The sequence below is a fragment of the Molothrus aeneus genome, chromosome 1 (genome assembly GCF_037042795.1).
Source record: "Molothrus aeneus isolate 106 chromosome 1, BPBGC_Maene_1.0, whole genome shotgun sequence".
Lineage (NCBI taxonomy): Eukaryota > Metazoa > Chordata > Aves > Passeriformes > Icteridae > Molothrus > Molothrus aeneus.
Genome location: NC_089646.1, coordinates 149313391 through 149339906, shown reverse-complemented (window position 1 = coordinate 149339906; position 26516 = coordinate 149313391). Strand labels below are relative to the sequence as shown.

Here is a 26516-nt window from a genome sequence, read left to right as displayed (position 1 = left end):
TTTGGGGAGATGAACATTTTGGAAACCACACGCCTGAAATTCTTTTTTTTATTTATGTTTTTTTTTCTGAGTGAATCCTTACAGTGATCAGTTTTTAAATGAAGAAAATGTAGCACCTGGTGGTGACTATAAAGCATCCAACAGAATTGCAAGGATGCCAAGGAGCTTCCTTTGGGAGCCCAACCCTGCAAGATTGGTTTTACTCAGTAGTATGAAATACTGTCAGAGCTGTCTCTTCCCTTTATTTTTTCCATTGTTTTTTGAAACACCACTTGGAATTGGATGAGGTTTTGCTCTGGGTCAGGCTCTTGGGGAAAACAAATAACCCCTTCACTGGTTTGATGGCAATCAGCTTTGGCAGCTGCAGGGCCTCGGAGAGGGCTGTGGCAAATTTTGGCAGCTCTGAAGTTCCCATCGAGGATTCTGGCTGAATGAATCCAGAAGGGTGTGCACATTCTTCTGGGCTCAGGAATTCACAGAATATGTTCATCATCCCACAGGAAACTTCTGAGAGGGATGAAATGTGGTGATTTATACTTAGTAACCACAGTTCTTTTGTAATTTTGGCAAGTTTAGGAAACTTCATGTCATTTGAGAGCAGCATTGGCTGGGGTGGGGAAGGGTCTCACAAGCTGGTGTTGTGGGGGGAAAAATAATAGAAACATGTCTGTAATAATAATAATAATTAATCCAAAAGTGTCCCTTGGCCTGTGTTCCACTGCCTTAAATCTCACAACATCTTAAACAGGTCAAGATACTTGGTCATTTTTGAGGAAGCTCCTGTTAAATGATGCAGTTGGCACAGAGGGAGAAAATAGGGTTACAAAGCTCAAGGGTTGAAGTATAGACAGTGAGGTCACTGAAAAGCTGCTGTAATGGGTAAAACAGATGTGACTGGAGGGAAAATGAAATCATTTACTGACAAATTAGGTGGAATTAAAACACCTTCCACCCCTTTCCCAGTCCCTTTTCCCCTCTCCCTCCTGCCCCAGGGTGGGGATGGGGCTGTGGTCAGACCCTTGCCAGGGCTGTTTGAGGATGTTCCTCTCTTTGGTTGTGACCCATCCATGGTTCAGGTATTTGCTTGTTGCTCTCATCCCCGTTTCTGCTGGAGATTCACTGTGCAAATTTGTGCTGGTGGATCTTCTTTTCTTTCCCAAAAAACTGGCACCCCCTCCCCCCAAACAGCATTCCACACTCAGTTTTCCACCCATCTCCATGCACTTTTAATAATAAAAAAGCACAAACCAGCTCTTGGAACAATGGTTTAGTTCTGCCTTTACCCACTTGGGAATTTCCCCAGGGATCCAGCCCCACTCAGCACTCACTGCAGAATTCCTGGTACAATATGATTTTCATTTATGGCAACTTCAGGAAAATTTCTTACAGTGCAAGCATCCTCTGATCTGTTAAAGCAGCAGGAGCATTTCTGGTGTGGCTCAGGAGCTCTGCCAGCCCCTGACCCTACCTTGGCTTTCTTAGAATATGGAATGTGCTGGCTTGTGGATATGCTGGAGCTCCCTGCTATGTTTTAAGAGAAGTTGAGTGTGGTTGTGCCTTCAACCCAAGAGAAATTGTTCAGCTGTTCAATTCTGCTAACTCTTTACCATGCCCTCCATATTAGGCTGTTGCTTGACACAAATTCCTGGCTGAATTGCTGCCCAGCTTTTTTGGAGTGGGAGGTTATTACCTGTTAATCTCCCCTTGCTTACCTGGGGCATTTTTCACCCCTGGGGACAGATCTTGGTCACTTCTCTCTCTCAGATATTGCCACAGTGACCACGTGTGTGACTGAAACTGGAAAGAACTACAGGAAGTTTCTGCATCCATTGTCAAGTTTTCATACAAAACATTTATTTTAAAAAGTTGCATGTAAAGTTCTACACAGGATGGTTGCTATTTCTGTAGTACAAAAAGAAAAGCAAACCAAAACCAAATGAAAAATCCATCTCTGTCACTCACATGGTAAAGGAGCTGCTCTTTCTCAAGAACCCACAATTAACAGACTTCAATGTGCATTTTGGCAAGAGAAACTGCAGAACTGGAGTTCATTCAAGAAAAGGGTTCTGGATGCACATATTTAGATAATTTCCTACCCCATTTACCACCACAGCTACAGAACCACCATTAGCTCTTGGGATGGATCTCCTCCTCTCCCATTTGGGTGCCCATATGGCTGCTTTCACAGACTTTTTTAATGGACTTGGTCCACTTTTGGAGCTTTTGAACTGAAAGCTGCCTGTAAGAAATTTTTAATTTGGGTAATGATTGTCTGACAAAGTCATTTCAAATCACCTGACCAAGCTCTGCTGTCAGGTTTGCACTGTCTCTTCCTACCCCGCCGTGTTTCTGAGGGAAGAATTCCATCCTCCAACGAGTATAAAGTTCAATTTCTAAACTTCTTAAAGCAAAAGCAGATGGCTCAGTGTAAAAATACATCCAGCATCTGGATTCTCAGTCACAAAAATAACATCCTTTATACAATAGAAAAATGGATCAACTATGAAACAATTCTCCATTGGCCTTAAGATCCAACACTGTCACCAACAGCTTCATCTTCATCCTCTTCCTCCTCAGCCTCATCATCATCTTCCCTCACCTCTCCATCTCGCTTCTCTTTTTCAAGCATTTTTAGGTATTTGCTAGCTAGGATCTTCTTTGGCAAGATATCTGAAAGGCAGAATTGTTGTTTTAATTGTCAATTTGAACACTTGCATTGCCTTGTTAATACTGTTGCATCCACCACTGAAGAAATGAAGTCAAAATAAATACTAATATTTTTAACAAACCTTAGGTGAATAACCAGGTAAGTCAGCCTGACACACACTGCTGTAAGAGCAGGAGGGAGTTACCCACTTATGGCACAAGTAACCAAAGATAAGGACTCTGTTTCATGGCTGATTACTGGCAACTTTTACTGTCTGCTAATGTAAATTATTTGATATAAAACAGACTGCTCAACTGCCTTAGATCCAACGAGCCATTAATATAAAATCCAAGTACCAGTAAAAACGTGTGTGTGTGTGTATCTAGAAGCACAGGGGGACCATATGCTGCTTTCCTCAAAACTTATAGATTCCAATGTGTCATTTTTAGTCCACATAACTTCTCACCTAAAGATGTGCAATAATCTTCTTCCACAAGCTGAAAGCTTTCAGATGGAACTGCTGCAATTTAGGAAATGCTTAAGGCAATATCCTGAGAACTGTATACAGTGTAACTGTATAATTTAGAGGCAGCAGAAATATCCCCATTCACAAAGAAATGTTTTCAGGGAAGTAGTTTATGAGTTCCAGTTGAATGCTAAGCAGGAGATCAATGACCAGTAGAACTGGGTCCTCACAGAACAGAGCATTAAGAGCAAGATTTCATTTTCCAAAGCAGACCCTGGATTTACCCTTGTGTTATCAATACCTGCAAGGAACTGAAAGGTCTCACACTCTTCTGCTGTGTGAGACAGGTCAGTGTACGTCAGAGCGTTCTTCTCCTTCCCTCTGCCATGTTTGTAGGAGTATGTAGCCAAATACTGAACAAAAAGCTCCTAAAAATTAAAACTGCGTAGTCAGACTAACAATTCACACATGTCATAGATCCCTATCTAAAGGCAGAAGCACCGTATTTAACTGCACATACACTGGGCACTCAGTGCAGACACTCATTTCAGTACCTGAAGAGAATCTACAGGAAAGACGGAGTGAGACTATTTACAAGGGCATGTAATGACAAGACAAGGGGGAATGGCTTCAAACTGACAGAAAGTAGGTTTAGATCAGATATTAGGAAGAAATTCTTCCCTGGGAGGGTGGTGAGGCCCCAGCACAGGTTGCCCACAGAAGCTGTGGCCGCCCCATCTCTGGAAGCGTCCAAGGCCAGGCAGGACGGAGCTTGGAACAACCTGGGACAGTGGAAGGTGTCCCTGCCCGTGGCAGGGCTTTGGAAATGGATGTTCTTTCAGGTTCCTTCCAACGCAAACCATTCTGTGAGTCTAGACTCGGGATGCGGGCAGAGAAGGGGAGCGGGAGCCCGGCCCGGGGCCACGGCAGCGCTCCGAGGGCAGAGGCTCCTCAGCCGGGGACGGGGAGGCGCGGGGGGCCGAGGGCAGGGCAGGGCAGGGCGAGCCGGTACCGTGGCCTTGGCCGTGAGGAACAGCGCGTCCTGGTTGATGCTGGACACCTCCGGGGAGCTCTTCATGATGACGCGGATCCGCGACAGGGGCAGGGACACGAGACGGTTCTCGGTGCCGGTCAGCCGCGCCGCCGCCGCCATCTCAGCCCGTCCCAGCGGCAGCGAGGGCAAGGCCCGCCGGGAGCTGTAGGCGGCGGCTGCAGGGACTACAGCTCCCTACAGCACCGGGACTACAGCTCCCTACAGCTCCCTAGAGCATCGGGACTACAGCTCCCTAGAGCACCGGGACCCGCCCGCACCGGGACTACAGCTCCCAACAGCACCGGGACTACAGCTCCCTACAGCACCGGGACCCGCCCGCACCGGACTACAGCTCCCTACAGCTCCCAACAGCTCCCTAGAGCACCGGGACTACAGCTCCCTACAGCACTGGGACTACAGCTCCCTGCAGCACTGGGACTACAGCTCCCTACAGCAGCGGGACCCGCCCGCACCGGGACTACAGCTCCCTACAGCACCGGGACTACAGCTCCCTACAGCTCCCTACAGCACCGGGACTACAGCTCCCTACAGCACCGGGACTACAGCTCCTTACAGCACCGGGACCCGCCCGCACCGGGACTACAGCTCCCTAGAGCACCGGGACCCGCCCATACCGGGACTACAGCTCCCTACAGCACCGGGACTACAGCTCCCAACAGCACTGGGACTACAGCTGACTACAGCTCTCAACAGCACCGGGACTACAGCTCCCTACAGCACCGGGACCCGCCCGCACCGGGACTACAGCTCCTTACATCTCCCTGCAATACCGGGACCCACACAGAGACGCTCCCGCTGCAGCACCCCGGCCCCGCCGGCGCTCTCCTCTCCGCCGCGGGCGGGCAGCGGACCCGGGATACCCGAGCGGGCTGAGGCTCCGGCGGCTCCGGCTGCGAGTTCCTTCATAGAATCACAGAATCGAGTAGGCTGGAAAAGATCTCTGAGATGATCGTGTCCAACCTGTGACCGATCACCAGGTGGCTGCAGAGTGATGAGGTCACACCCCTGAGCCTCCTTTTCCCCAGACTAAACAGCTGCAGCTCCCTCAGCTGCTCCTCTTCAGACCTGTGCTCCAGCCCCTTCACCAGCTTTGTGTCCCATCTCTGGACATGCTCCAGGACCTCAGTGTCCTCCCTAAATTGATGGGCCGAGAACTGGACACAGCACTCGAGGTGTGGCTGTCCCAGTGCCCAGCACAGAGGGACAATCACTGCCCTGGTCCTGCTGGCCACACTGGTGCTGACACAGAAGCTCAGGAGGCCTCCTTGGCTACCTGGGCACGCAGCATCTCACGTTCAGCTGCTCTCAACCAGCACTTCCAGGTCCGTTTCCACCAGGTCATCTTGTGCTGAGCAGCTTTCCAGTCACTTTTCCCACCTGGGTGGATTCCTGCTGCCCCAGGGCAGGCAGGAGCAGCCTTGGGGCTTCCCCTTCCTCAGCTCTCATCATGGCTCCTCAGCCCCAGGCTGGCACAGGAGGGTGAGGAGCTTGTTTTTAATGGAAACTGGGCATCTCCTGTGTGTATCCTGATTACAGGCCACTGCTTACAAAATTGTTAACCCAAACTGTAATTACAGGCTGCTCAACGCCTCTGCAGCTGTAGTACAGTACCAGGGAATGTGTCTGGTCATCCTGACACTTGTCAGAGCTGTGGGGGAGGTGTGGAGGGCACGTGTAAACTATGAAGTGATGATGGGGCTGCATCTTCATTATTAACACATTCCCCACGTTTACACTGTGGGCCTGCTGCATGGGAAGGTTGTAACGTGCTTGTGGATGGGGTTTTGATGCTGGGAGTGTTTGCTCCAGAAGTTTGCCTGTGCCTGTTTGGGTGAGAGCTTCAGGGTGAGGGAACACGTCCAGAAGTGATGACACATTGTTTGCATTAATTCATTAATGGTTTTAATCGTGCTGTACAAACAACGTGCCTGATGGTTTGTATTGGTAAGAAATCTGCTAAAGCCACTAAATTATCTCTACTTAATGAGAGAAGAGCAGGACCTTTCCAAAATATACAATAATAATTCACATGGAATTTAGGGGAGAAAGGAATGTACTCATGAAGAATCATTAAAAGGAAAATACATGGAGTTTATTGACTGAATGTTACTACCTTATACAGAATTTGCCCAGTACATAAGGCCAAGGCTACAGATTATAGTGATTTATTAATAAAATATAGCACTGTGAACAGTTGGAAGTGCAAGATAAATTCCAGAATTCCTGCATTTGGGGACATTATTTATAGTTAGCTATTGCAAATAATCCGTATCTCTTAGGCTGTATAATCCTTTTGAGATTACATTTTATGTGAGGCCATTGTGTGTATGTTATATCTGAAAGGAAGCACAAATATCCTGGGATGTTGTCTGGAAGGATTGGTTTTTTCTTCATCCTTACTGTCTTGTGACATCTTGTGGAGACAGCTGACATTGCTCCAGCAGTGAATTTCTTAAAAATACTACCGGGGTCTTTCATGATTTCAATATACAAATAAACCCTCATCAAACTGCCAGGATTTCTGCGGACATTGAGCTTGGTGGTGGGAAGGCACAGGTGAAGGATGCTCTGAGCTCCTCAGAGCTGCTCTTTTCCCCTCTAAGAGTGAGCTTGGCCAGGTGTAGGTGTCTCTGTGAGTCACTGTCTCCCAGAGAAGGGACAAAGGGAGCAGGAGCTGCCCCTGGCAGGAGAAGGGAGGCTGTGAGTGACTGGGCTGAGCACTCCCTATCCCTCCCTGGCTCTAAGGCTGTGCTGCTGTTGGGCTTGGTCAGCTTCTGTCTGAGACTCTGAGTCCAGCTGGTGCTGCCATATCTCCAGCTCCCTCCCCTCTGGGAAATTTTGTCCATTTTGTGGAAGATAACTGAAGGTCAAGGCTAAAGCTTGTTCAGTTCCTTTTATGCTGCTGTTTTTCCTCATGTCTCCCAAACTGGGGAAAGCCAAGAGAAGCAGAGAGACCTGCCTGAAGCCCACAGCTTGTGCCCCAGCGACTGAGGAGACCTGGAAAGAGGTTGTGGCCAGGTGAGGGTTAATCTCTTCTTCCAAGTAACAAGTGACAGTACAAGAGGAAATGGCCTCAAGTTGTGCTAGGGGAAGTTTAGATTGGATATTAGGAAAAAAATCTCCAGCGAAAGGGTCGTCAAGCATTGGTACCATCTGCCAAGGGAAGTGGTTGAGCCACCATCCCATGAGGGATATAAAAGCTATGTAGATAGGGCTCTTAGGGACATGGTTTAGAAGTGGCCTTGGCAGTACTAGGTTAGACTTGATGATATTAAGGGTCTTTTCCAACCTAAATGATTCTGTGATTCTACCTAAATGTAATTGTTGATCCATATTTTTCAAACACTGCGAGTTCTATTGAAGTTATTTTGTTGGAGTGCCACTACTTTAAGTCATGACATGGCCCCTTATGAAAGGCTGCAATAAGGTGTCCCTGGACCTTTCTCCAGGCTGAGCAACTCAAACTCTCTCAGGCTGTCTCTATAGGAGGGGCACTTCAGCCTTCTGATCTTCATGGCTTCCTCTTGACCTGCTCCAAGAAGTTTCTTGTGCTGGGGATTCCAGACCTGCATGAAACACTGCAGGTAAGGTCTCACCAGAGTGGAGCAGAGGGGCAGAATCCCCTCCCTCACCTCCTGCCCACACTGTGGGATCAACCCAGGACATGTTTGGCTTTCTGGATGCAAGTGCACACATGGCCAGCTCACATCCAGCCTCTCATCCACCAGCACCCCCAAGTCCTTCTTGGTAGGGCTGCTCTCAACCCACTTATTCCCCTGCCTGTGTTGATACCAGGGTTTGGTCATCCAGGTGCAGCATCTCACACTTGCATCATTAAGGTTCCCACATCCTCCACCAGAAATTCACCTGAACTTTCATACAAGGCTCATACTTCTGGAGCTTTTATACTTTCAAGTTTTCAAGATTTTGCCATTTAAGCTACATGACTGAGAAATCCTCTCAGAGAAAGATCTCTCTCTTCTTGAGGAGGCTCAGGGGGACCTCATCGCTCCCTACAAGTGCTTTAAAGGACCTTGTAGTGAGCTGGGGCTGGCCTCTCTTGCTGTGCCAGCGGTGTGAGGACCGGAGAAAATGGAGAGAGGAGAGATGCAGATTAGATATTAGAAGAAAAAAGTTTTTTTTTACTGTTCAGGTGGTCTGGTATTTGAATACGCTGCTCGGGGCAGGGGTGGAATCACCATTCCTGGGAGGGTTTCATCTGAGTCTGGCGATGTGCTTTAGGGGTTACAGTGACACTGCTGGGTTGACAGTTGGACTGGATGATTCTATGGCACCAGACCAGTTTCGGAATTTGGGAATGCCAGGAAGGCTCACTTCGTTCTAAGGGCTAGCTAGAGCCCTGTAGGTTTTCATACACAGTCGGCTGAAATTCACCAGGTGAATCGTCATTCTTCCACTCCTGTTTTGCGTTGCTCTTGGAGCAATGCCTCGTGTTCACAGACAGAGGCTTCCAGTCTCCGTGGAAGCCCCGGGAGCAGCACCGCGGACAACGGCGGAGAATCGCCGCGCTCCCCTCACGACTCTCACGCCGTGGCCCGCCGCGCATGCGGGGCGGAGCGGCCATTGCCGTCAGTTCCGGCGGCGGCGGGGTGGCTCCTGTCCCGGCTGTGAGTGCCGCTTCCCCGCTCCCGCCCGGCAGCCGCGTCCCCCCGTCCCGGCTGTGAGTGCCGCTTCCCCGCTCCCGCCCGGCAGCCGCGTCCCCCCGTCCCGGCTGTGAGTGCCGCTTCCCCGCTTCCCGCCCGGCAGCCGCGTCCCCCCATCCTAGAGCGGTTCCCGTCCCGGCTGCCAGTGCCCTTTCCCCGGTTACCGCCCACCCTCGCTGCCCAAAGATCGGCTCCTGCCGGGCTGTCAGTGCCCCTTCCCTGGTTACCACCCGGCAGCCGCTCTCCCAGAGCAGCTCCCCCGCGCCTTTCGCTGTCCCTGACGGGGCTCAGGGGGTTCTGCACCTCCGCCGCGCTTGGCTCTTCTGTAGTTTATCCCTTTCCCCTGCTAAACTTGGCCGGCCCAAAGCGGCGTATGCCCGGGGACAGGGAAAGGGGGGAGCTCCCACCCGCTGCGGCCTCTGCTGAGGGAAGTGGCAGGACGGTGCTGCAGCCCCGGGAATGGGGCTGCGCCCCGGGAATGGGGCTGCTCTGCTGGGCAGACCCCGGGCAGTGCAGTGGGATAAGGGAGCTACAGTCCATAGTTGTGAGGACCTTTTCCTCCAGGCAGCTGTTTCTCTCTCACCTGTGTCCCCGTGGGCTCGGAACTCGTCGTTCTGCTTGTAAAATCAATGGTGTCAAGTCTAAAGCTGGGCTGACTTTCTTTTGTTTTGTTTTGTTTTGTTTTGTTTTGTCCGTGTGTTTGTTTTTGTGGAGGTTTGGGGTTTTGTTTATGTTTTTTTTGGTGGTATTTATGGTTCAGGGCTTTGGAGCTGAAATTCACGAAGGGATCCGTGGGGTCCAGGAGGTCTCAGACATGAAAGGATTCAGGGATGTGCATCTTCATTCAAGACTCAGCTGCAGTGCAATAATCGGTTTTAGAGAGCTCAGGAGAAAAGGGATTCTAAATACTTCAATGTAAAGGCAGAAAACATTTCCTGGTCCTTACTTGTGTGTGTTTTGAGAAAGCAAGACTTTGCTTTTCCTCAAAAATAGATGTTCTGGTTCTGATTTTCCTCTGCTTGACCACATGTGAACACTGACAGCTGTATAAAGTTTGGTGATCGTGATTTGGTACTTGTTTACACCTTACCCCACACAATTTTGCATATTTCCGCAATAAAATGGGACTGAAGAGCCTGAGTCTGACAGGCTCTCCTGAGCTGGTATTTCTGCCTAGTGGCTGTGGTAGAGACTTGTGTGAGCTGGCTTGTGTAGCTGCACAGGGAGTGAGATTCACTTGGAAAGACCTTATTTACAGAGTTTTATTTGATAAGTGACTAAAAGTACTCCTTGTGCACAGTGTAACATCAGTAGGTTGCATGGTTGAAGATTTAGTAAAATAATGAAACAAACAGTGGTGTTGTAGCACATAAATTCAGGTTGCAGAAGTGTTTAGCATCAAAGCCCTGCTTTGATCCTGCAGTCCCATGAACTTCTGAAGGTTAAAAAATAATACGCGTTTTTCTTACACTAGCCTGCAGCTGATGCAAAATGAGTGTTCCTGACTACATGCAGTGTGCTGAGGATCATCAGACCCTCCTGGTGGTGGTCCAGCCCATTGGCATTGTCCCTGAAGAGAGCTTTTTCAGGATCTACAAGCGGATTTCAGCCGTGAGCCAGGTGAACGTGCGCGACTCGCAGCGAGTGCTCTACATCCGATACAGGCACCACTATCCCCCAGAGAACAACGAGTGGGGGGATTTTCAGACACACCGCAAGGTCGTGGGGCTGATCACGATCACAGAGTGCTCTTCAGCAAAGGAATGGCCTCAGACTTTTGAAAAATTCCACCTTCAGAAGGAAATGTACGGCTCTACTCTCTATGATTCTCGGTTGTTTGTCTTTGGGCTTCAAGGAGAGATTGCAGAGCAGCCCCGCACAGATGTGGCGTTTTATCCCAGTTATGATGAGTGTGAAACTGTGGAGAAGAGAATAGAAGATTTTATCGAGTCCCTCTTCATAGTGCTGGAGTCCAAGCGTCTTGACAGAGCCACTGATAAGTCTGGAGACAAGATCCCCCTGCTCTGTGTTCCTTTTGAGAAGAAGGATTTCGTAGGTCTGGACACCGATAGTAGGTAAGTAGCTGCTTTTGTCAGCTCACAAGTCTTAATAAAACCACATCTGTGGCACTTGCCAGCCTTTAGGATAAGCCTATTAGAAAGGACAAGGTGAGCCTTGTTCCAGCAGAGCTGTGCCCTGATCTTTCTGTGTCTCCTTGCTGTAGTTTTAAGAGAATTTCATGTGTAGTCTCACTGTATTTGATGTTCTGAGCTTGTTTTTATATATACATTTAATTGATGGAGCTCATCAAATAGCAGGAAGAAGTCACAGGAGTGGTTTGACAGATTCTGCTCTAATGGGAATTTTTACTGGAAAACTTCCAATGTTTTATAGATATACAGTATTAGTAAAAAAATTCAGTTAGCATCAATGAAACCTATTTTATATCATGTTGAGTAGTAGTTGACTATCCTACTTAGTGTATTTTTTCTCTTTAAATCTCTGTCTGCCTTTTCATTCTATGAGACAATGACTGTTTATTTTGATGATGAAGTCCAGCATCTTTCCCTGTCCTTCTTTGTTTTATGTAATTATTTGTTATCACTTTTACCTGTCTTGTTTTGCTAGCTGTTTGGTCAGAGTTTTATCCCCCCATTTTTCCTTCCTGCTCATTTGCATATTCATCTGTCAGATTTCAGTGTTGTGTAGTTCCTTTGCAAGGGATAAGTAATTCTGGCTTGATAGGTACAGGCAGGTGCACAGTCTGTTTGCTATTTGCAGTCAAATCCAGGGAATGGAAGCATCCACCTTTCGTCCTGGCAGAGGTGGGGAAGCCCTATGAAAACTCAGGCTGTGAATGGACATAGTGGTGTTCATATCAGAGGTTTTTATTGTGTGTAAAAGCTCAGAGGTGTCCAGGCAGGTTTGTGAAGCTTTTAGATCAAATTAATCAGCTCTGCCTGCATAGTTGGTCATGGCCTTGGAAACAGGAAGAAAGCATTCCAGGTTTCTAATTAGCTTGGAGCCTTTTCTTAAATTATCTGTGGTGGTTTGAAGGACCATCAGTACCCCAGTGCCCTGCTTCTCTTTGGTGAGCACTTGAACTGGCTCTGACTTGTTGGTCCCTGTTTGTCCCTGCACTATTCTTCAGTTATCAGTATGAATTACTGTGTTACTGCTTTTTGCACGTGGGTGGTAAAATTGAGAAGTTTGGACAAGCCTTTTTAGAATCCTGTCTTTAATTACTCAGTTTGAATGAAATTTGGCTGAATGTAATCAAAATTTGCTGTTCCAAATAGGTAGCAAATGATAATTGTTGGCCAGGAATCTCAAAATCAGAATGAATTCTGCTGTTCAGTTGTGTCTTCTAAAAAATTGTGATTTGGAAATGGTTTCTTAGATGAATGACTTCTGAGCAGTGGCTGTGTTGTTACTAGTGGGAAATACTCCTTGTGAGGTTCTGAGCTGGGGGGGAAATGGAGTGACAGCACAATGTGTGCCCACACATCTCCAAGCAGGTATTTGATGCTGTTGCAGTGAGGAATTCAAACAGATTCAGCGTGGTGCTTCAGTCCTTTGCAGAATGGAAGGTGTGTGACCCTGCCTGTAGACACAGGGGTTTATCCAGAGTTAATCACTGGCTCAGCTCTGCACACACCCTTGCTGGCAGGTTTGAATACCAAACAGGTTCTCTGTAAGTCTGGATCAATGCATGCACCTGAAATGTTTGCTGCACCGAACTGCTCAAAGAAAAGGTGTTAAATATTCTAATTTTTCAGTTCAGTAGTAAGAAAGTTCTTCAGTTCTATATTGCTGTGGAGTTGGTACTTCTGATTGTTATAAAACTTAGGATTTATACATTAAACCTTCAGAAAGCCGAATGAAAATGTATTTCTAGCTTCTCTGAACAGGAACCTTTCTAGGCACCTTTCATGTAGCCTGATGCCTCTCTGCCCTCTGTTCTAAAGAAACTCAGGTCCCTGAACTCAGATTAGTTTATTAAACTAACTTATACTTTCAAGCCAAAGTCTTTGGATGAGAGCCAGTGATAGTAACATTGCATTTTATTATTTGTGAGTTTTTGTGGTGCTTGGATTGCAGTTCACAGGATTTTATTTTAGCACATTCCCTTCTGTAGTGACAGATTGACTAATTAAGGGAAAGCACAGCATACCAGGGAGAGACAGGGCTAGAAAGGACCTTTTCCAATCGAGAGCAGTTTCTGTTTTTTCTGGATGTGTAATTCTGTTCAGAGAGGGCTCAAGGTTGTTTGAATGCAGGAAATGGGTACATCTGGTAGAACAACTTTTGCTACTTTGTTGGTTTTGAGTCTGTCAGCATAATGATTTTTCAGAAAGAAGTAAAAACATGATGATATTGAGATATTGAGGCAAATGAAGCAGCTTTTCCTAGAACAGGTGAAAATTTCTGAAGGGTTAAAGGCAAAGAAAGTCCCTTGATATTTTCTGTATACTTTCTGTCTATTTGCAATTTTGGTATATAATGTATCCTGACCTCCCAGTCAGTGTGCAACCAATTACCTAAAGCCACAAATGTTCTCTGTTAAATAAATGTCAGAGAAGACACACTGTTCTTCTAACAGAGGATGTATCTCTGCTGCTGTAATTGTGGATACCTACTTAGGCTAAATAAACATACATTTTCCTATAATTTCTGAAATTGAAATTAAATGGCAGTGTGTAGCAAAGGTGTAATTAGATGTGTAGTGCAGTTGTAATCTGGAGGTATTGAGATGGTAGATTGAGGGAAATATGCTGAGAATTTACATGGGCCAAATAATTCTGATCACATGATTTGGAGACTAATTAAAACTATTGAACATGGTTTGTATCTTAAAATATACTTTTCTGCAAGTATTTTATGGTCAAATATTAATGTTAGTATTTATGTGATGATCAGGGCTTTATATATAAACCTGATCTTCTCCCTCACTCAGTTATAAGACTTTCATTGGGTTGGTTGCATGATAATTGCCCTGGAAGTCATCTGATTGGCTTCTTTTAGGATGCAAAGTTCATAAATTAGGAAGATGGATTATTATTTCAAATAAGGCAATTCTTGGGAAAAGTGAGGATGATCTTTGTCTTTTGCAAGTTGCTTGTATAATGAGCAGGAGAGACACTTTCCCAGAATTGACTGAGATGACAACATACACAGGCTCACTGAATTTTGTGGGTAGAAGAACTTTTTTTGGCTGATAAAGAACATTATGTATGAAAAATAATGGGCCGAGTCCTAAAATGTTTTGAAGAAAGGTTGTCGTGTTAAACAGAAATTGTAGGACTTGAGAGGCTGACTGTGGTTTAATTCCTGGAGCATTAAGCCAAGAAGAGATTTTGGCAAATTTATTGATTTTTTCTTTCTGTTTCTTCAGCTGTAAATTGGTTAAATATTTATGTGGTCACAGGGCTGCTGAGGATAGTTGAAAAAGTTTCTGAAATCAGTTCCACTTGATACTTATTTGTAGAGGCTGGGAGATTGATGGAGAACAATGGAAACACATGTTCTCATGATGATAAAAATGTCCTACAAACTGAAAACTAGGAATTATATGTGCCAGAAATACTGAAAATCCCATTTGTTTTAAGTTTTCTATTTTATTTCTGTTTTCAGCTAAAAATAAACATACTTAAGTATGATTGTGAATCTACTTGGATAAGCTCATTTTAATGTTGTTTACATCAGTTTGTGTCTTAGGTTCTTTCTTTTTTTAATACTGGCATCATTTAATGCTGTGAAGGGATGAGGATGTAGGCGCCTGTTTACAGAAGTGTCATAGCTGGGATTTGTGCACTGATTTATCAAAGTTGATGATCTCAGTATGTGTATGTGGCTGTTAATTTTCTTTCTGTTCTCTGTCTTTCTAATTTCTGTTTTGTTCCTTTCTGTTTTTTTTCCCCCCCTTCTTCTCTCATACTGCCCTGTGAGTTTGTTGTTGGGTCTAAAAAGGTAGGATGTGATTGTGTATCTTTGAAAATAGTTAGCTTTTTTCCCATGTCCTGCCTCTTCACTTCGCCTTCATTGCATATTTTAGTGTTGCTTTTTATCTTTATTTTTTCAGTACACACAAAAATAATTGCTGCCTGGAGCCTCACCACTGCAGCTGCCCCCTTTTGGTGCATTTGGCAATTATATTTGGTAGCAATGCTGAGTTTTTTTGTAGGACACACATAGTCTGCTTAGGTGGCTGCTGGCCTCTGGAATTTGCTTTATTTTTTAAACTCCAAAGCCATGAAGCTGTTGCTGCCTGTGTTTGATTTCCGAATTCAAAAGTTCTGGCAGTTGATCCAATGCCGTAGCTGTGTCTCTTGAAGTCTGGATAATGTTATGATTGGTGACATCTTTAGCTCTGCATGCTAACTGGAATTAGTAGAACTTGATGGAAATTTTTGTTGGAGCATTTTGCATGAATACACTTTTGAGAATTGATTTTGCATGTTTCTTGTTTGTAAATTTAGCCAAATTTTGAGGATCCAGAAATTCCGTCAAACTTGTTTCTGGATGGTTTGTAGTGAAAATAAATTCTGTCTTCAAATATAACACTGTTGCACTAAATTTTCCATAAAATTATCCTGGGATCCTAGAAAAGAGCTGGAGATGAAAGAATAAAGCACATATCCTATAGAGCAAAGAAAGCAGAAATGAAAATTAAGTAGTTCTTCATAGTTCCTGGAACAGACTTATTGTCCTCCACTTTGAAGTGGTAGCAGTGGTCACTGGTCATGATTGTGGTGATTCCTCTGAATATAAGAGTGTGTTTGGTAGAGCTTCAACCCAACTAATTTTAGAAAATAAGATTTTAAAGTAATTTTGTAGTCAATGGGATTTTTCTGTGTGGTGAGGACCTTCAGAAGAGGAGTTTGGGTGAGTGACACCAAGGAGCATTCCGTGGGTGGCCCTGCAGGAGGTGGCACTGCCTTCCTTCCCTGGGGATGTTTCTGAGTGCATCACACTCAGGAGAGGGTTTGTAGGGGGACACATGGGGTGCTTCTTTGAAATTTCGTGTTGTAAATGATTTTCTAGAGGAAAAATTAATAGGAGCAGCTCTTGGCAGTAAGGTGCTGCAAGGAACTGGCCCAGAGAAAGGTTGTCCTCTTATCCTAGAGGAAGTAATTGTTCATTTATGTGGGCTTCTTGTCCCTAAATAGGTTAGGATTAAGCAGGAGAGAGCTGAAATATTTTAACAGGGTTTTAATAAAAAATAATTATGAGAGATGATATCTGTAAGCTTCTCACTTTCAGGTTCTTCAGCTAAAGCTGTGAAGCAAAACTAGCTCAGTATTAAAATGAGCAATCACTTTATGCTGAGACATATATTATATATATATATATAATGAATATACATGCAATAGGGCATTTTTCCCATTAAATTTGCACCCCAGGATGCACAGAAGAAACAATGAGTCCCTTGGACATGATTTTAAGGGCCTCATGTTGTAGAGACTGGATTTTTTTAAAAAGAGGCTTCCCAAATCTGAAGTGAATTAAGTTCTGCTGTCTGTGGAGAGTGGGTTTCGTTTCCATGAAATCTTTGCCTTTTGTCTTTTTGGACATACTTGAAGTAATTGAATTCACTGTACTTAATTGTGACTGCCTAATTAAGACAGTTTATACATTTGTTTGGTACAAACTTACTCTATAATTAGTGAGAAAATATTTTCCAAGAGGATGGCAGTGACTTGCAGGGACTGTAGGAGATTTATCCTGTCTTGGCAATACCTTGAAGAGCCTAAAAATAGGTGGAGTGAATTTGGTTTTTGAATAATTAATAGTAAATGTCTTCATCACCAGGAATAAATTATCTGGTTTTCTATAAATAAAGGAGAGTTTTTCAAAGAACAGTGGTTTTATGAGCAATATTTATTGATGTCTGGGTGAATAAATGCCTTCAAACTTCAGATATATTGACTGGGCATAAATCAGCAGCAGAATTAGTTTAGGAAGAGCTGATGGTGAGGCTGTGTGATTGAGACTATTCTGGTATCAGGTCCTGATTTAGGAGTCAGGCATCATCTCTTTTCCTTTGCTGTATGACTCATATTTATGAATTTAATCATCTGCTAGCTGGAAAATCTGGAAGAAAGCTTATAAAGTACAGTTTTGAGAGAATAAGAACTTTAATTTGTTCATAAACATAAAGATTGCTTGAAAGCATAGAGATGGAGTTGGAAGCAGTGGCATCTTTGAGAGGAATTATAGCTGGGTAAGGAAACAGTGATTCTCCAATTCCACTACTTATGTAAAAAAACCAAAAAAAAGTCAAAGCAATTTAACATTTACAATGCTATTTTCATTCTGGAGTGCAGAGAGTAGGAAAATCTGATTTATAAACAATTTAAACTCTCCTGTGCAATGCTGACTCCAGATAACGACGGAACTTTTTGAGTTTGGAGTTATTTTTCTATAACTCAAAGCTCAGACTGAAATCTTGGTAAGATTTGGTGCCCTTCCATATTTCATACAAAGCAGCTTTAGTTTTCACATGGAATTTTCTTACATTTTTGTTCTTAAAAGATCCATAAAATACATACTTGTTGAAAAATAAAAGACAAATATTTCAATTCCTGACACATCTGAAAGATGAAGAACAACAATTGTATTGAGCTTCATTTAATGGCAACACCTTCACATCAATTGTGAATATGGTGTGCTAGATCAGAAAAGTGCAAACATTTATATGGGAATTATTTGTAACTTTTTAGATGGAGAGAAGCAATAGGAGACCTATTGCTTGTCTCCTTTTATTATTTCCTTTTTCTTTTTTTGTAGACAATAACACTGGTTCTGATAGCTTCTCTCTTCAGTTTTTATTAAGGCTATTTTCTGTACTTCTATATATCTTCTCTTTTTCAATTTCTGTCCCCTGTCCATATAAATCAGTAAATCAGTTACTTTCTCTTCATCTCCTTTTCCCAAACCAACTGCAAGGAATGAGACATTATTTGGTGGCTGAAAAGATGCTTCTCTGTGGTGTAAACTGCCCAAGCCAAACTGATAGCCTTGAAGGCAAATAAACCAGTGACATGGAATTGTTTGGATTCTTGCCATTCCTCCTGGCCTTTCTGCCTTCAAATCTAAAGGAAATAAATGAATGTCCTTATTCCTACCCTTACATTTCATATGTTCTGTGCCTCTTCTCCTTTTGTCATTTCTACATTACAGACCTCATGAGGACAGTTTGTTCAGATGCCTTATGGGGATTGTTTCAGTGACATTTCAGTTCCTCACTTGAAAAAAACCCCTCTGCCTCAAACCTGGTTTCATTCCATAACAGTGGCATTCCTCTTATATTCTGGTCTCACTCCAGGGAATAAGAGTTCAGCATCTGGAGTGGGGGTGTAACCTTAGGGTTTTTTTGGGTTTCTTTTTTGTTTAAAGTTGCTAAGTTCAAATAGTCTTGGTAACTTTTAAAAAAATCACAGGCTGGTTTGGGCGGGAACAAACCTTAAAGATCATCTCCTTCCAGCCCCTCTGCCATGGGCAGGGACCTTCCATTATTCCAGGTTGCTCCAAGCCCCATCCAACCTGGCCTGGACCACTTCAGGGATGGAGCATCCACAGCTTCTCTGGGCAACCTGTTCAACTTAATTTAAATTAAATTAATTAAATGGAAAAAGTATCACTACATCTCCTAAAAGCTCAAAGTTTACAACTATGTCAATCCAAGATGGTTCTTTGTATTTTTACCAGATTCTTTGGATTTCAGGTATACAATAAATAATGACATCGGCATCAATTCTTCTAATTAAATTTTCATTTTTGATAGACCTTTATTTTAGTTGAAACTATCCAAAGAAATAAGAGTTTATTTTTCCTCAGTGTGATATTTGTAAACTTGCATACCTCTCTGGATGTACTTAGAAGACACGGTTAGAACAACAGGATATACTATTGAAAATAACATAGATAATTTAAATGTGAACTAAGATATTTTATTGATTTTCTTCCTCATAAAACAAGCTTATAATTATAGTGCAAGGACATTCTTGCTAGGGAATGCTTTTGCAGGAAGGAGAAAAGGAGGATTGTTCATGGATTTGGGAGAGCAGAATTGTTCTGAACTGTCTCTTAAAAACCATGAGGTGTTTTCCAAGTCCAGCATGTCTTGCTTTGCATCTGCTACTTTTTAAACTTTTCTTTAGCTGAAACATACTAAAAAACCAAACAAAACAGTAGGATTAGTGCCTTTGTCACACAGGTTTATGGCCAAGTTGCCTTTTCAGCTGTACCAAGGTGTCTGTTGAATATATTCAGTAGGCTTTGTCTGTTCACTTGGGAAGAACATCACCGTTTATTTTAACATGTAAAAAGAGTAGGAGGAGAAACCCTGTCAGCTGTTGCCTGAAGTGATGGTGCTTTTTCACTCATCATCCCTTTAAAAGAAGGGGCTGGGAGCAGGGGGAGGTTTGTGAGTGAGGTCTGGGGGGGTCTGAGGGGGTTCTGGCCCCCGATACCTTTGGGCTGTGTGTGGAGAGGGTCCCAGCAGAGGAGACAGAGGCCCAGAGCAGGATTTTGGAAAGGTCACCTTTAATATGCTCAGAGCCAAAATGTGAGGGATTCCATGGGAAGCATCCATGGAGTTGTGGGATTTATTCAAGAACAGCTTCCTGGAAGCACAGGAACAATCCATCCCCTGCTGAGGGAAAGGAAAAAGGCAGAACAAGAGACCACCCTGGCTTAACAATGAGCTTTTGGGTGTACTGGAAGAGCAAAAAAGCAGCATATCAGCTATGGACAGGCAGCCAAACACTCACTGTAGTCTGCAGGAGCCTTGCTTTGCAGGTTTTCAGAGCATGTGACTCTAGCCGTGTTGCCAAAACATGTGATACATTGCTTTTTCCAATATATCCTCACATTGTTGCTCCTTTTGCACATTACATTAGTTAGGTTTCATATTTGCTTAGGAGCAGAGAGTAAATCCATGTTGATGTGCTATGAAGGAGGGAAGAAAACTGCCTTGAGGTGTTTGTTATCCCAGAGCAGCATTCCTGAAGTGCACCTCTCTTTTGCAGACACTACAAGAAGCGCTGCCAGGGCCGCATGCGGAAGCACGTGGGGGACCTGTGCCTGCAGGCTGGGATGCTGCAGGATTCCCTGGTGCACTACCACATGGCAGTGGAGCTGCTGCGCTCTGTCAACGACTTCCTCTGGCTTGGAGGTACGACTGGGTGGTGGCACTTGTAATCCCAAGTGTGAAAAATGGGTATTTGATGTAAATATGGATTTTATGATTGGCTTTTCGCAAAGATTAAAATGAATATTGTATGTGTTCTGTTAGAAAGTTAGGCTGTATTAAGTTTCTTAAGTAGTGTGTTCAAGATATAGTTTAGGTTATAACATAATGTTAAACTAGAAACTATGCTACATGAGATACTTTTTTTCTAAAGAAAGGACTTGCACCCAGCAGCAGCCACAGGACACCTGAATCTTTCAGAGAAAGAGAATTTATTGCTCCATTATCAGAAGAAACAAACTTCCCACCTCGCTCAATTAGGATGACGCTGTCAGGATTAAGAGGAAGAAGTTGACACTGACCAGACAGAATCCTGTGTTTGAATGGAATTTATGCATCATGTATGAATATGCAACAGGCTGTTGTTTTTAAGGGTTAATCCTCTGTTAACGTGTGTCCTTTTTTGGGCTTGTGCTGGCCAGAAAAAGGTACCTGGACTTCCATAACTCTTTGTTTCTATTGTCTCATATTGTCCTAATCCAAATTGTCCAAATTATTATTACTCTAATTATAATGCTATTTTTATAACCATTTTATTACTATTAAACTTTTAAAATCTTAAAAACAAGTGATTGACATTTTTCACACCAAGTAAATCAAACTATCCTTTGTAATTTCCTGAGATGTTGTGAAAAGCAGTAATGATTTTAGTCACCAAAATCTGGATATCAGGTGTGAGTAATGTGAAAAATGCCGATCACTTTTTGGAATCTCTGCTGATCAGAGTGACCTTGAGATGCATTAGAAAGTCTTTTCCCAGCCCAGCAGTTGAAGAAGGAGTCAGAACTCTTCTATTCTTGTTCTCAAGGTTGTTTATTGTTTTTTATCTATAAAATTCTTTCTCTGACTCGCTGAGGTCTGTCTAGCAGGTCGGGTTGAGCCACACTGCCTGCCTCAGAGGCGGTGTTCTCTTTTTATACTAAAAACTACGTGTACAGTGTTTACCATAACTTCTTAATACCTATCACCTATGTTAGAAAGTGAGCTTCTACTCTAAACTAATTAAAAGTGCCAACATCACAGCAGAAGATGGAGGCCAAGAAGAAGAAGGACTGGACACGCTTAGACTCTTCTACTTTGTCTCCTGAACCCCCATTCTAAAAACACTAAAAAATCTATTTTTCACCTTGTGATAAATTCACTGTCATTCTACTTAAGCTTTTGTATCTTGTCTTCATATAAGGTTGGTAACTTTGTCTTCACATAAGATTGGTAACTTTTTCTATGGGTCATAATGAAAGTCACAGGTATCTTGGGCTCTGAGCCCCCTGGCAGGGGTTCTGACAGTCCAGGACACCCAGAGGGATGTCTTGAACTCCAACAATCACTTGTTTTTAAGATTTTAAAAGTTTAATAATAATAAAATGGTTATAAAAATAGCAGTATAATTAGAGTAATAATAATTTGGACAATTTGGATTAGGACAATATGAGACAATAGAAACAAAGAGTTATGGGTACATTTTTCTGGGCAGCATAAGCCCGAAAAAGGACACACGTTACCAGAGGATTAACCCTTAAAAACAATAACTTGTTGCATACTCATACACCTCATACATGATGCATGAATTCCATTCAAACACAGGATTCTGTCTGGTCAGTGTCAACTTCTTCCTCTTAATCCTGACAGCGTTGTCATGGCTGAGCAAGGCAGGAAGAAGTTCATTTCTTCTGATAATGGGGCAATAAATTCTCTTTCTCTGAGAGATTTAGGTGTCCTGTGGCTGCTGTCTCACTGCGAGTCCTTTCTTTAGGAAAAAAGTATCCTACATAGCATAGTTTCTATTTTAACATTATGTTATAACCTAAACTATATTTAACACACTACTTAAGAAACTTAATACAGCATAACTTTCTAACAGAACACATACAATATTAATTTTAATACTTTCGAAAAGCCAATCATAAAATACGCATTTTTCACAAAGAAGGATGAAGTTGAAACAAAAATTGGTCAATAAGATGTGAAAAAGGAATGCGTTTAGGAAAACCTAAACAGGATAAATTGTGTTACTGTAGTAAAGCATGTACTTAAAAAAAGTTGTGTCTGATTTTTTCGTAATTCCTTGGAAAGTATTTGATTTTTCTTTACTGGGTTGTGTAGGTGTTTTAAAAATGTTTCCTATGGGTGTCTACTGTGGACTGTTAGGAAAAGACTTTTGCCTTTCCATCTCCTAAAGCTGCAAGTGTTAAACTTCCACTGGCATCATTTCCTTTCATATTAGGTGCCAGGATTTGCTTTTTTTCCCCTGCCTTTCCTCCATCCTTTCCTTTTTTTTTCCATGCCTGCTTTTTGTTATTTATTGGCCATACAAATGATCCTTGAGCACAATTTCTGCTTCTCAGTTTCATACCCTTCCAGGACAATCACTGTCTCCAGTTCTGCTTTAAGTTTTCCCATTCCACGTGGAAACCATTTATCTTCCTAATGGCCCTGTAGATTACATACCATGAAAACCTTAACACCTTTTGACCTCCATTTCTTTCCTTCTGCAATTCCAAAAACTTAAATGGCTCAAGATTCCTCAAATTCTACTTAGAGACCTCCAGAGGACTCTTCCAATCCAAATAGTCTGATCCAAATAAGTCCAATCCAAATAAGTCTGATCTGCTTTTCTTATGTCCAGTTACATCAGGTTGTTCAGGGACCTGTCCAATTGAATTTTAGGTATATTTAATTATGGAAGTTATACAGTCTTTGAGCAACCTGTTCTAACATTTTGCTGATTATACTTTGGAAAAAAACAACTACAAAACATAAATTGGTCTTACCTTAAAGCAGAATTTCTTGTGTCCACTTGTGTTGACTCTCATCTGGTCCCTGCACCTCTGAGAAGCTCCTGCCTCCATCTCTTCCCTACTGGATGTTTTAAAGGCAGCAGGAGCACCAACCTTCAGCTGATTTTCCACCTGCTTTCCAGGCCAGCCTTCTCAATCTTCCTGATTTGGCTTCAAGCATTCTGTGGGAGACCATGTCCAAAGATTTTAGCCAAAATACACAACATCCACTGCTGTTCCTTTGTCCACTGAGCTTAGCATCTCCTCAGAGGGGGCAGTGAGGCTACCAAAGGCTGATTTCTCCTCAATAAATCGATGTGAGCTGTTCACAGACACCTTCTTTCACTTTATGTGCTTCCAGCAGGATTTCTCTGTAGCCTCTCCAGGGAGCTGATATTGACCTATCTGTGCTGGTACTTCCTTCTCAAAGAAGATGACATTTCCCTTTTCCCAGCCACTAGAAACCTCCCCCAATGAGCATGAACCTGTTGGAGGTGATCAGAGAGTGCCTTTACCTTGGTCAGCTCTCTTGGCTTCTTACCTGCTTTTGTGGAATTGCATCCACTTGGATTAAGTGCTTCTCATGTGAGCTTCCTCTACTGTGACAAGTTCTTACTCCTGCAGATTCTGTCAGTGGGTTGGGGCAGTGTGGGCTCTGAGGGTGAACACAGATGTGAAAAGCACATTGAATATCAGAATTTTCCATGGGCTTTGTCATTAGATCTCTAATTTGAGGCACATTTTGTTTGTGTAAATGGACTTCACCACAGGGTACTTCATTCCTGCAAATGTCTCTGCTAACCTGCTGGCTTTTTGTCCTTTTCTCTGCAGCTGCCCTGGAGGGGCTGTGCTCAGCATCTGTCATCTATCACTACCCAGGTGGCACTGGGGGTAAAGTTGGGTCTCGCAGGGCCCAAGGAGGTTCTCTTTCTGCTGAGGCAGGGAACAGGCACAGGCCAGGTAAGGATGGCATTTCTGTTTTATTCTCTCTGCCACCACATCTGAAAACTTCTCCCTACATCCTGACTGTGTAAAATTATACAGATGACAACATTAATCAGAGGAGGGAGGTTTGGGGAAGAATTTGTTTTTTTTTCATTTCCAGATTTTTGCAATTACTTTTCTGTTTTGGTGTTAATGTCAACACATATGCTTTGCATAGAATCGCAAAGCTTTTGATTTCTTCACCTGATTGTTAGTAGTGTCTGTGTGTGTTTGAATTTTGCTGGAGGAGATGCAGACAGTTTTCATAAAATAGGATCTGGCAGGGCTGTTTGTATTAAAAAGAATTAAGTTGGGTACATTTTATTCAGGGTTCTTTTGCTACTCTAAAGTCAATGACTAACAAATAGATTTTTTAAAACGAAATGCCGATAAACCAACATAATTTTTAAGATTTAGTATACTTTTTCTAAACTCTTGGACTGCAAAGGAGATGGCTGAGGAGAAATATGAGAGCAATCTGTAATACAGTGAACATTGTTGAAAAGGATGGGTAGGGATCACAGGCTCAGTGTTTGTTTCCAGAGAAGAACTGGAGGACATCAAACAGAGCTTAGCAGATGGAGAAGCAGATGAAAGGAGTTACTCTTTATCCAGCCCCCAGGTATGATGTGGAACTCCTTAGCATTCAGAGGTGCCAGATCTGGTGCTGTGTGTGAGAGGCAAGGCTGCTGCAGCTCCATGGCCCCAGGTCCAGGCAGACAGGAGGCTGAGCAGGAATTCCCAGCAGGCCTGGAGAACACAGAGGGAACACAGACACAGCCTCAGTCTGTCCAGGAGCTGGCACTGCTCTGCACCAGCTGCTGGCACCTCAACCCACAAGGCTGAGAGCCAGAGCCCATTGCAGCTGTTGGTGCTTAGACCAGCACACACACATGCCCTCCCCTCTGCTTTCCCATGCTTGGTCCCTAAACTGCCTCAGTCCCTCCTTCTCTTTGTCTTTGGCTTGTCCCCTACACGCCAGAAGGAATCCCAGGATGTTCTTTCCCTCCAGTGAGCCCCATATCCCTGTAGGAGTGACCCCCCAGTCTGTCTGTAAGGGGATCCAGAGACTTGCTGGGGTAACTGAGCTGGGCTTCACCGCCCCCCCCGGCTCTGGTGGCTCTGATTTGGTTATTGGGGTTCAGCTCATGGTCACTGATCCTCTCCACTCCTCTGTGGTTGTGCAGATGGGCCTGTCACATAACCTGACACTTGTCACATGGTGTTACAGCTCCTGAAAGGCTCCGTGGCCTTCAGGAGAGGCTGGGCTGGGGTAGGAAAATGGAAATCCATTGATTAATGGGAGCTCCACAGGCCTGTGGGCTAACCCAGCACAGCTGCTGCTTTGTAAGCATTCACTCAGGACTGAAACATAGCTGGGTTTCAGTGCTGGTTTTAAGTTCTCTTTTGTGCACTGTGGTCAGAATTAATTCCTTCATCGAAAAGAAGGAATCTTTCAGATCCACCCATCTTTATTCTTTTATAAGTCACAATCTAGTAAACACTTGCTTTGTATTACCTTTATTATGAACTGTGTGTATTGAAATCAGATAATTGTGATAGTAAAATTACCTTATTTCAGGACAGAATACTAATTTTTATACAATACCTAGTCATTAAAATCTGTGCATTTGGTCCCATGACCTATGAATGCATTTTACATTGGCTGTTACAATTTCACCTGGTTAGTGACCTTTTCAATGGATATTTATCAGGAATGCTGCAATCTGTTTGTTTGTCATGGGTACTCCTGGTTACTAAAGAAGGTAACAAATAAGTCACAGCTATCAGAATAATTGAATTAATTTTGGGTGTATTATTGCTGGTTTCTATTTAAGTTGTCTTGTATTTCAAAGTCCAGTTTGCAAACTTGTTACTGTAGTTGTATTTTAAAAATTTTTTTGTTTCATATGAAAAGATTTTTCAAAGGACTTTTCTGTGAAGAGAAATTGATTACAGTTTTTTTTTTTGTCATCCTTTGCAGACAAAAATATTACTTCGTGGCCCTTTAGATACTGTTCCCTAAGTCTAGTTATGATCTCTGTGTTTGGTGTGAACTGCTGAGCTCCCTCTGGCCAAACAGCTGTTGCTGTGATGTCATTTTCCTACAAAGTTTTCTGAAAGTTTCTTTTTATTGCCTATTCCTGAGTCTGCAGTGCCTTTCATTTTAAATCCTTTCAAACTGCACCTTTGGTTATAGTCTCTTTCACTGTAATTGATTTTGTGAGGACAGTGCTCAATCTGGGGAACAAATTCCACTGTATCTTTCTGTGGGATAAAGCCAGAAAAAAAGGGATTCCAAATTCTGCACAAAGAAATGCCACACTTGGAACTGAAACTTGTGCCTGATTTTGAGGTGTGTAGATGTGAGAGTTACATTTAGTGCTTCCTCTTGTACCTGGAATTGCACCTCTTGTACTTCAGCCTTCAAAGGATGAAGTTTCCTGCCCATATCCAGCCAATAGAAACATCTTCCTCTGGAATCCCTTGTGATTTCCGTCCTTTGGCAGTTTTAGGCTGCAGCATAGGACCTGCTCAGCAGATGGGGTATCTGCTTTATGTAGAAACAACTTTGGAAAGAAAGTTCCAAATTACAACTGAGCTTCTGCTCTGTGCTGTGGCTGCCCATCCCTGGAAGTGCTCAGGGTCAGGTTGGGTTTTTGAGCCTCT

General features: G+C 43.4%; 2 protein-coding genes across 2 annotated transcripts in view; one reads left to right on the top strand and one right to left on the bottom strand.

Moving 5' to 3' along the window:
- Window positions 1–1829: 1829 nt before the first annotated feature.
- CHRAC1 (chromatin accessibility complex subunit 1) lies at window positions 1830–4312 on the bottom strand. The gene is made up of 3 exons (XM_066548487.1): window positions 4126–4312; window positions 3415–3541; window positions 1830–2670 (listed from the first exon to the last, which is right to left on the bottom strand). The coding sequence occupies exons 1-3, from the start codon at window positions 4264–4266 to the stop codon at window positions 2525–2527; spliced, it is 414 nt and encodes a 137-aa protein (XP_066404584.1). The 5' UTR covers window positions 4267–4312; the 3' UTR covers window positions 1830–2524.
- Window positions 4313–8776: 4464 nt separating this feature from the next.
- Window positions 8777–26516, top strand: part of TRAPPC9 (trafficking protein particle complex subunit 9) — a 448574-nt gene continuing 430834 nt past the window's right edge. The window contains exons 1-4 of the mRNA XM_066566744.1: window positions 8777–8848; window positions 10306–10906; window positions 19865–20010; window positions 23694–23822. Coding sequence (XP_066422841.1) covers window positions 10323–10906; window positions 19865–20010; window positions 23694–23822 — 859 coding nt within the window. The 5' untranslated portion in view covers window positions 8777–8848; window positions 10306–10322. The remainder of the gene's footprint in view (window positions 8849–10305; window positions 10907–19864; window positions 20011–23693; window positions 23823–26516) is intronic.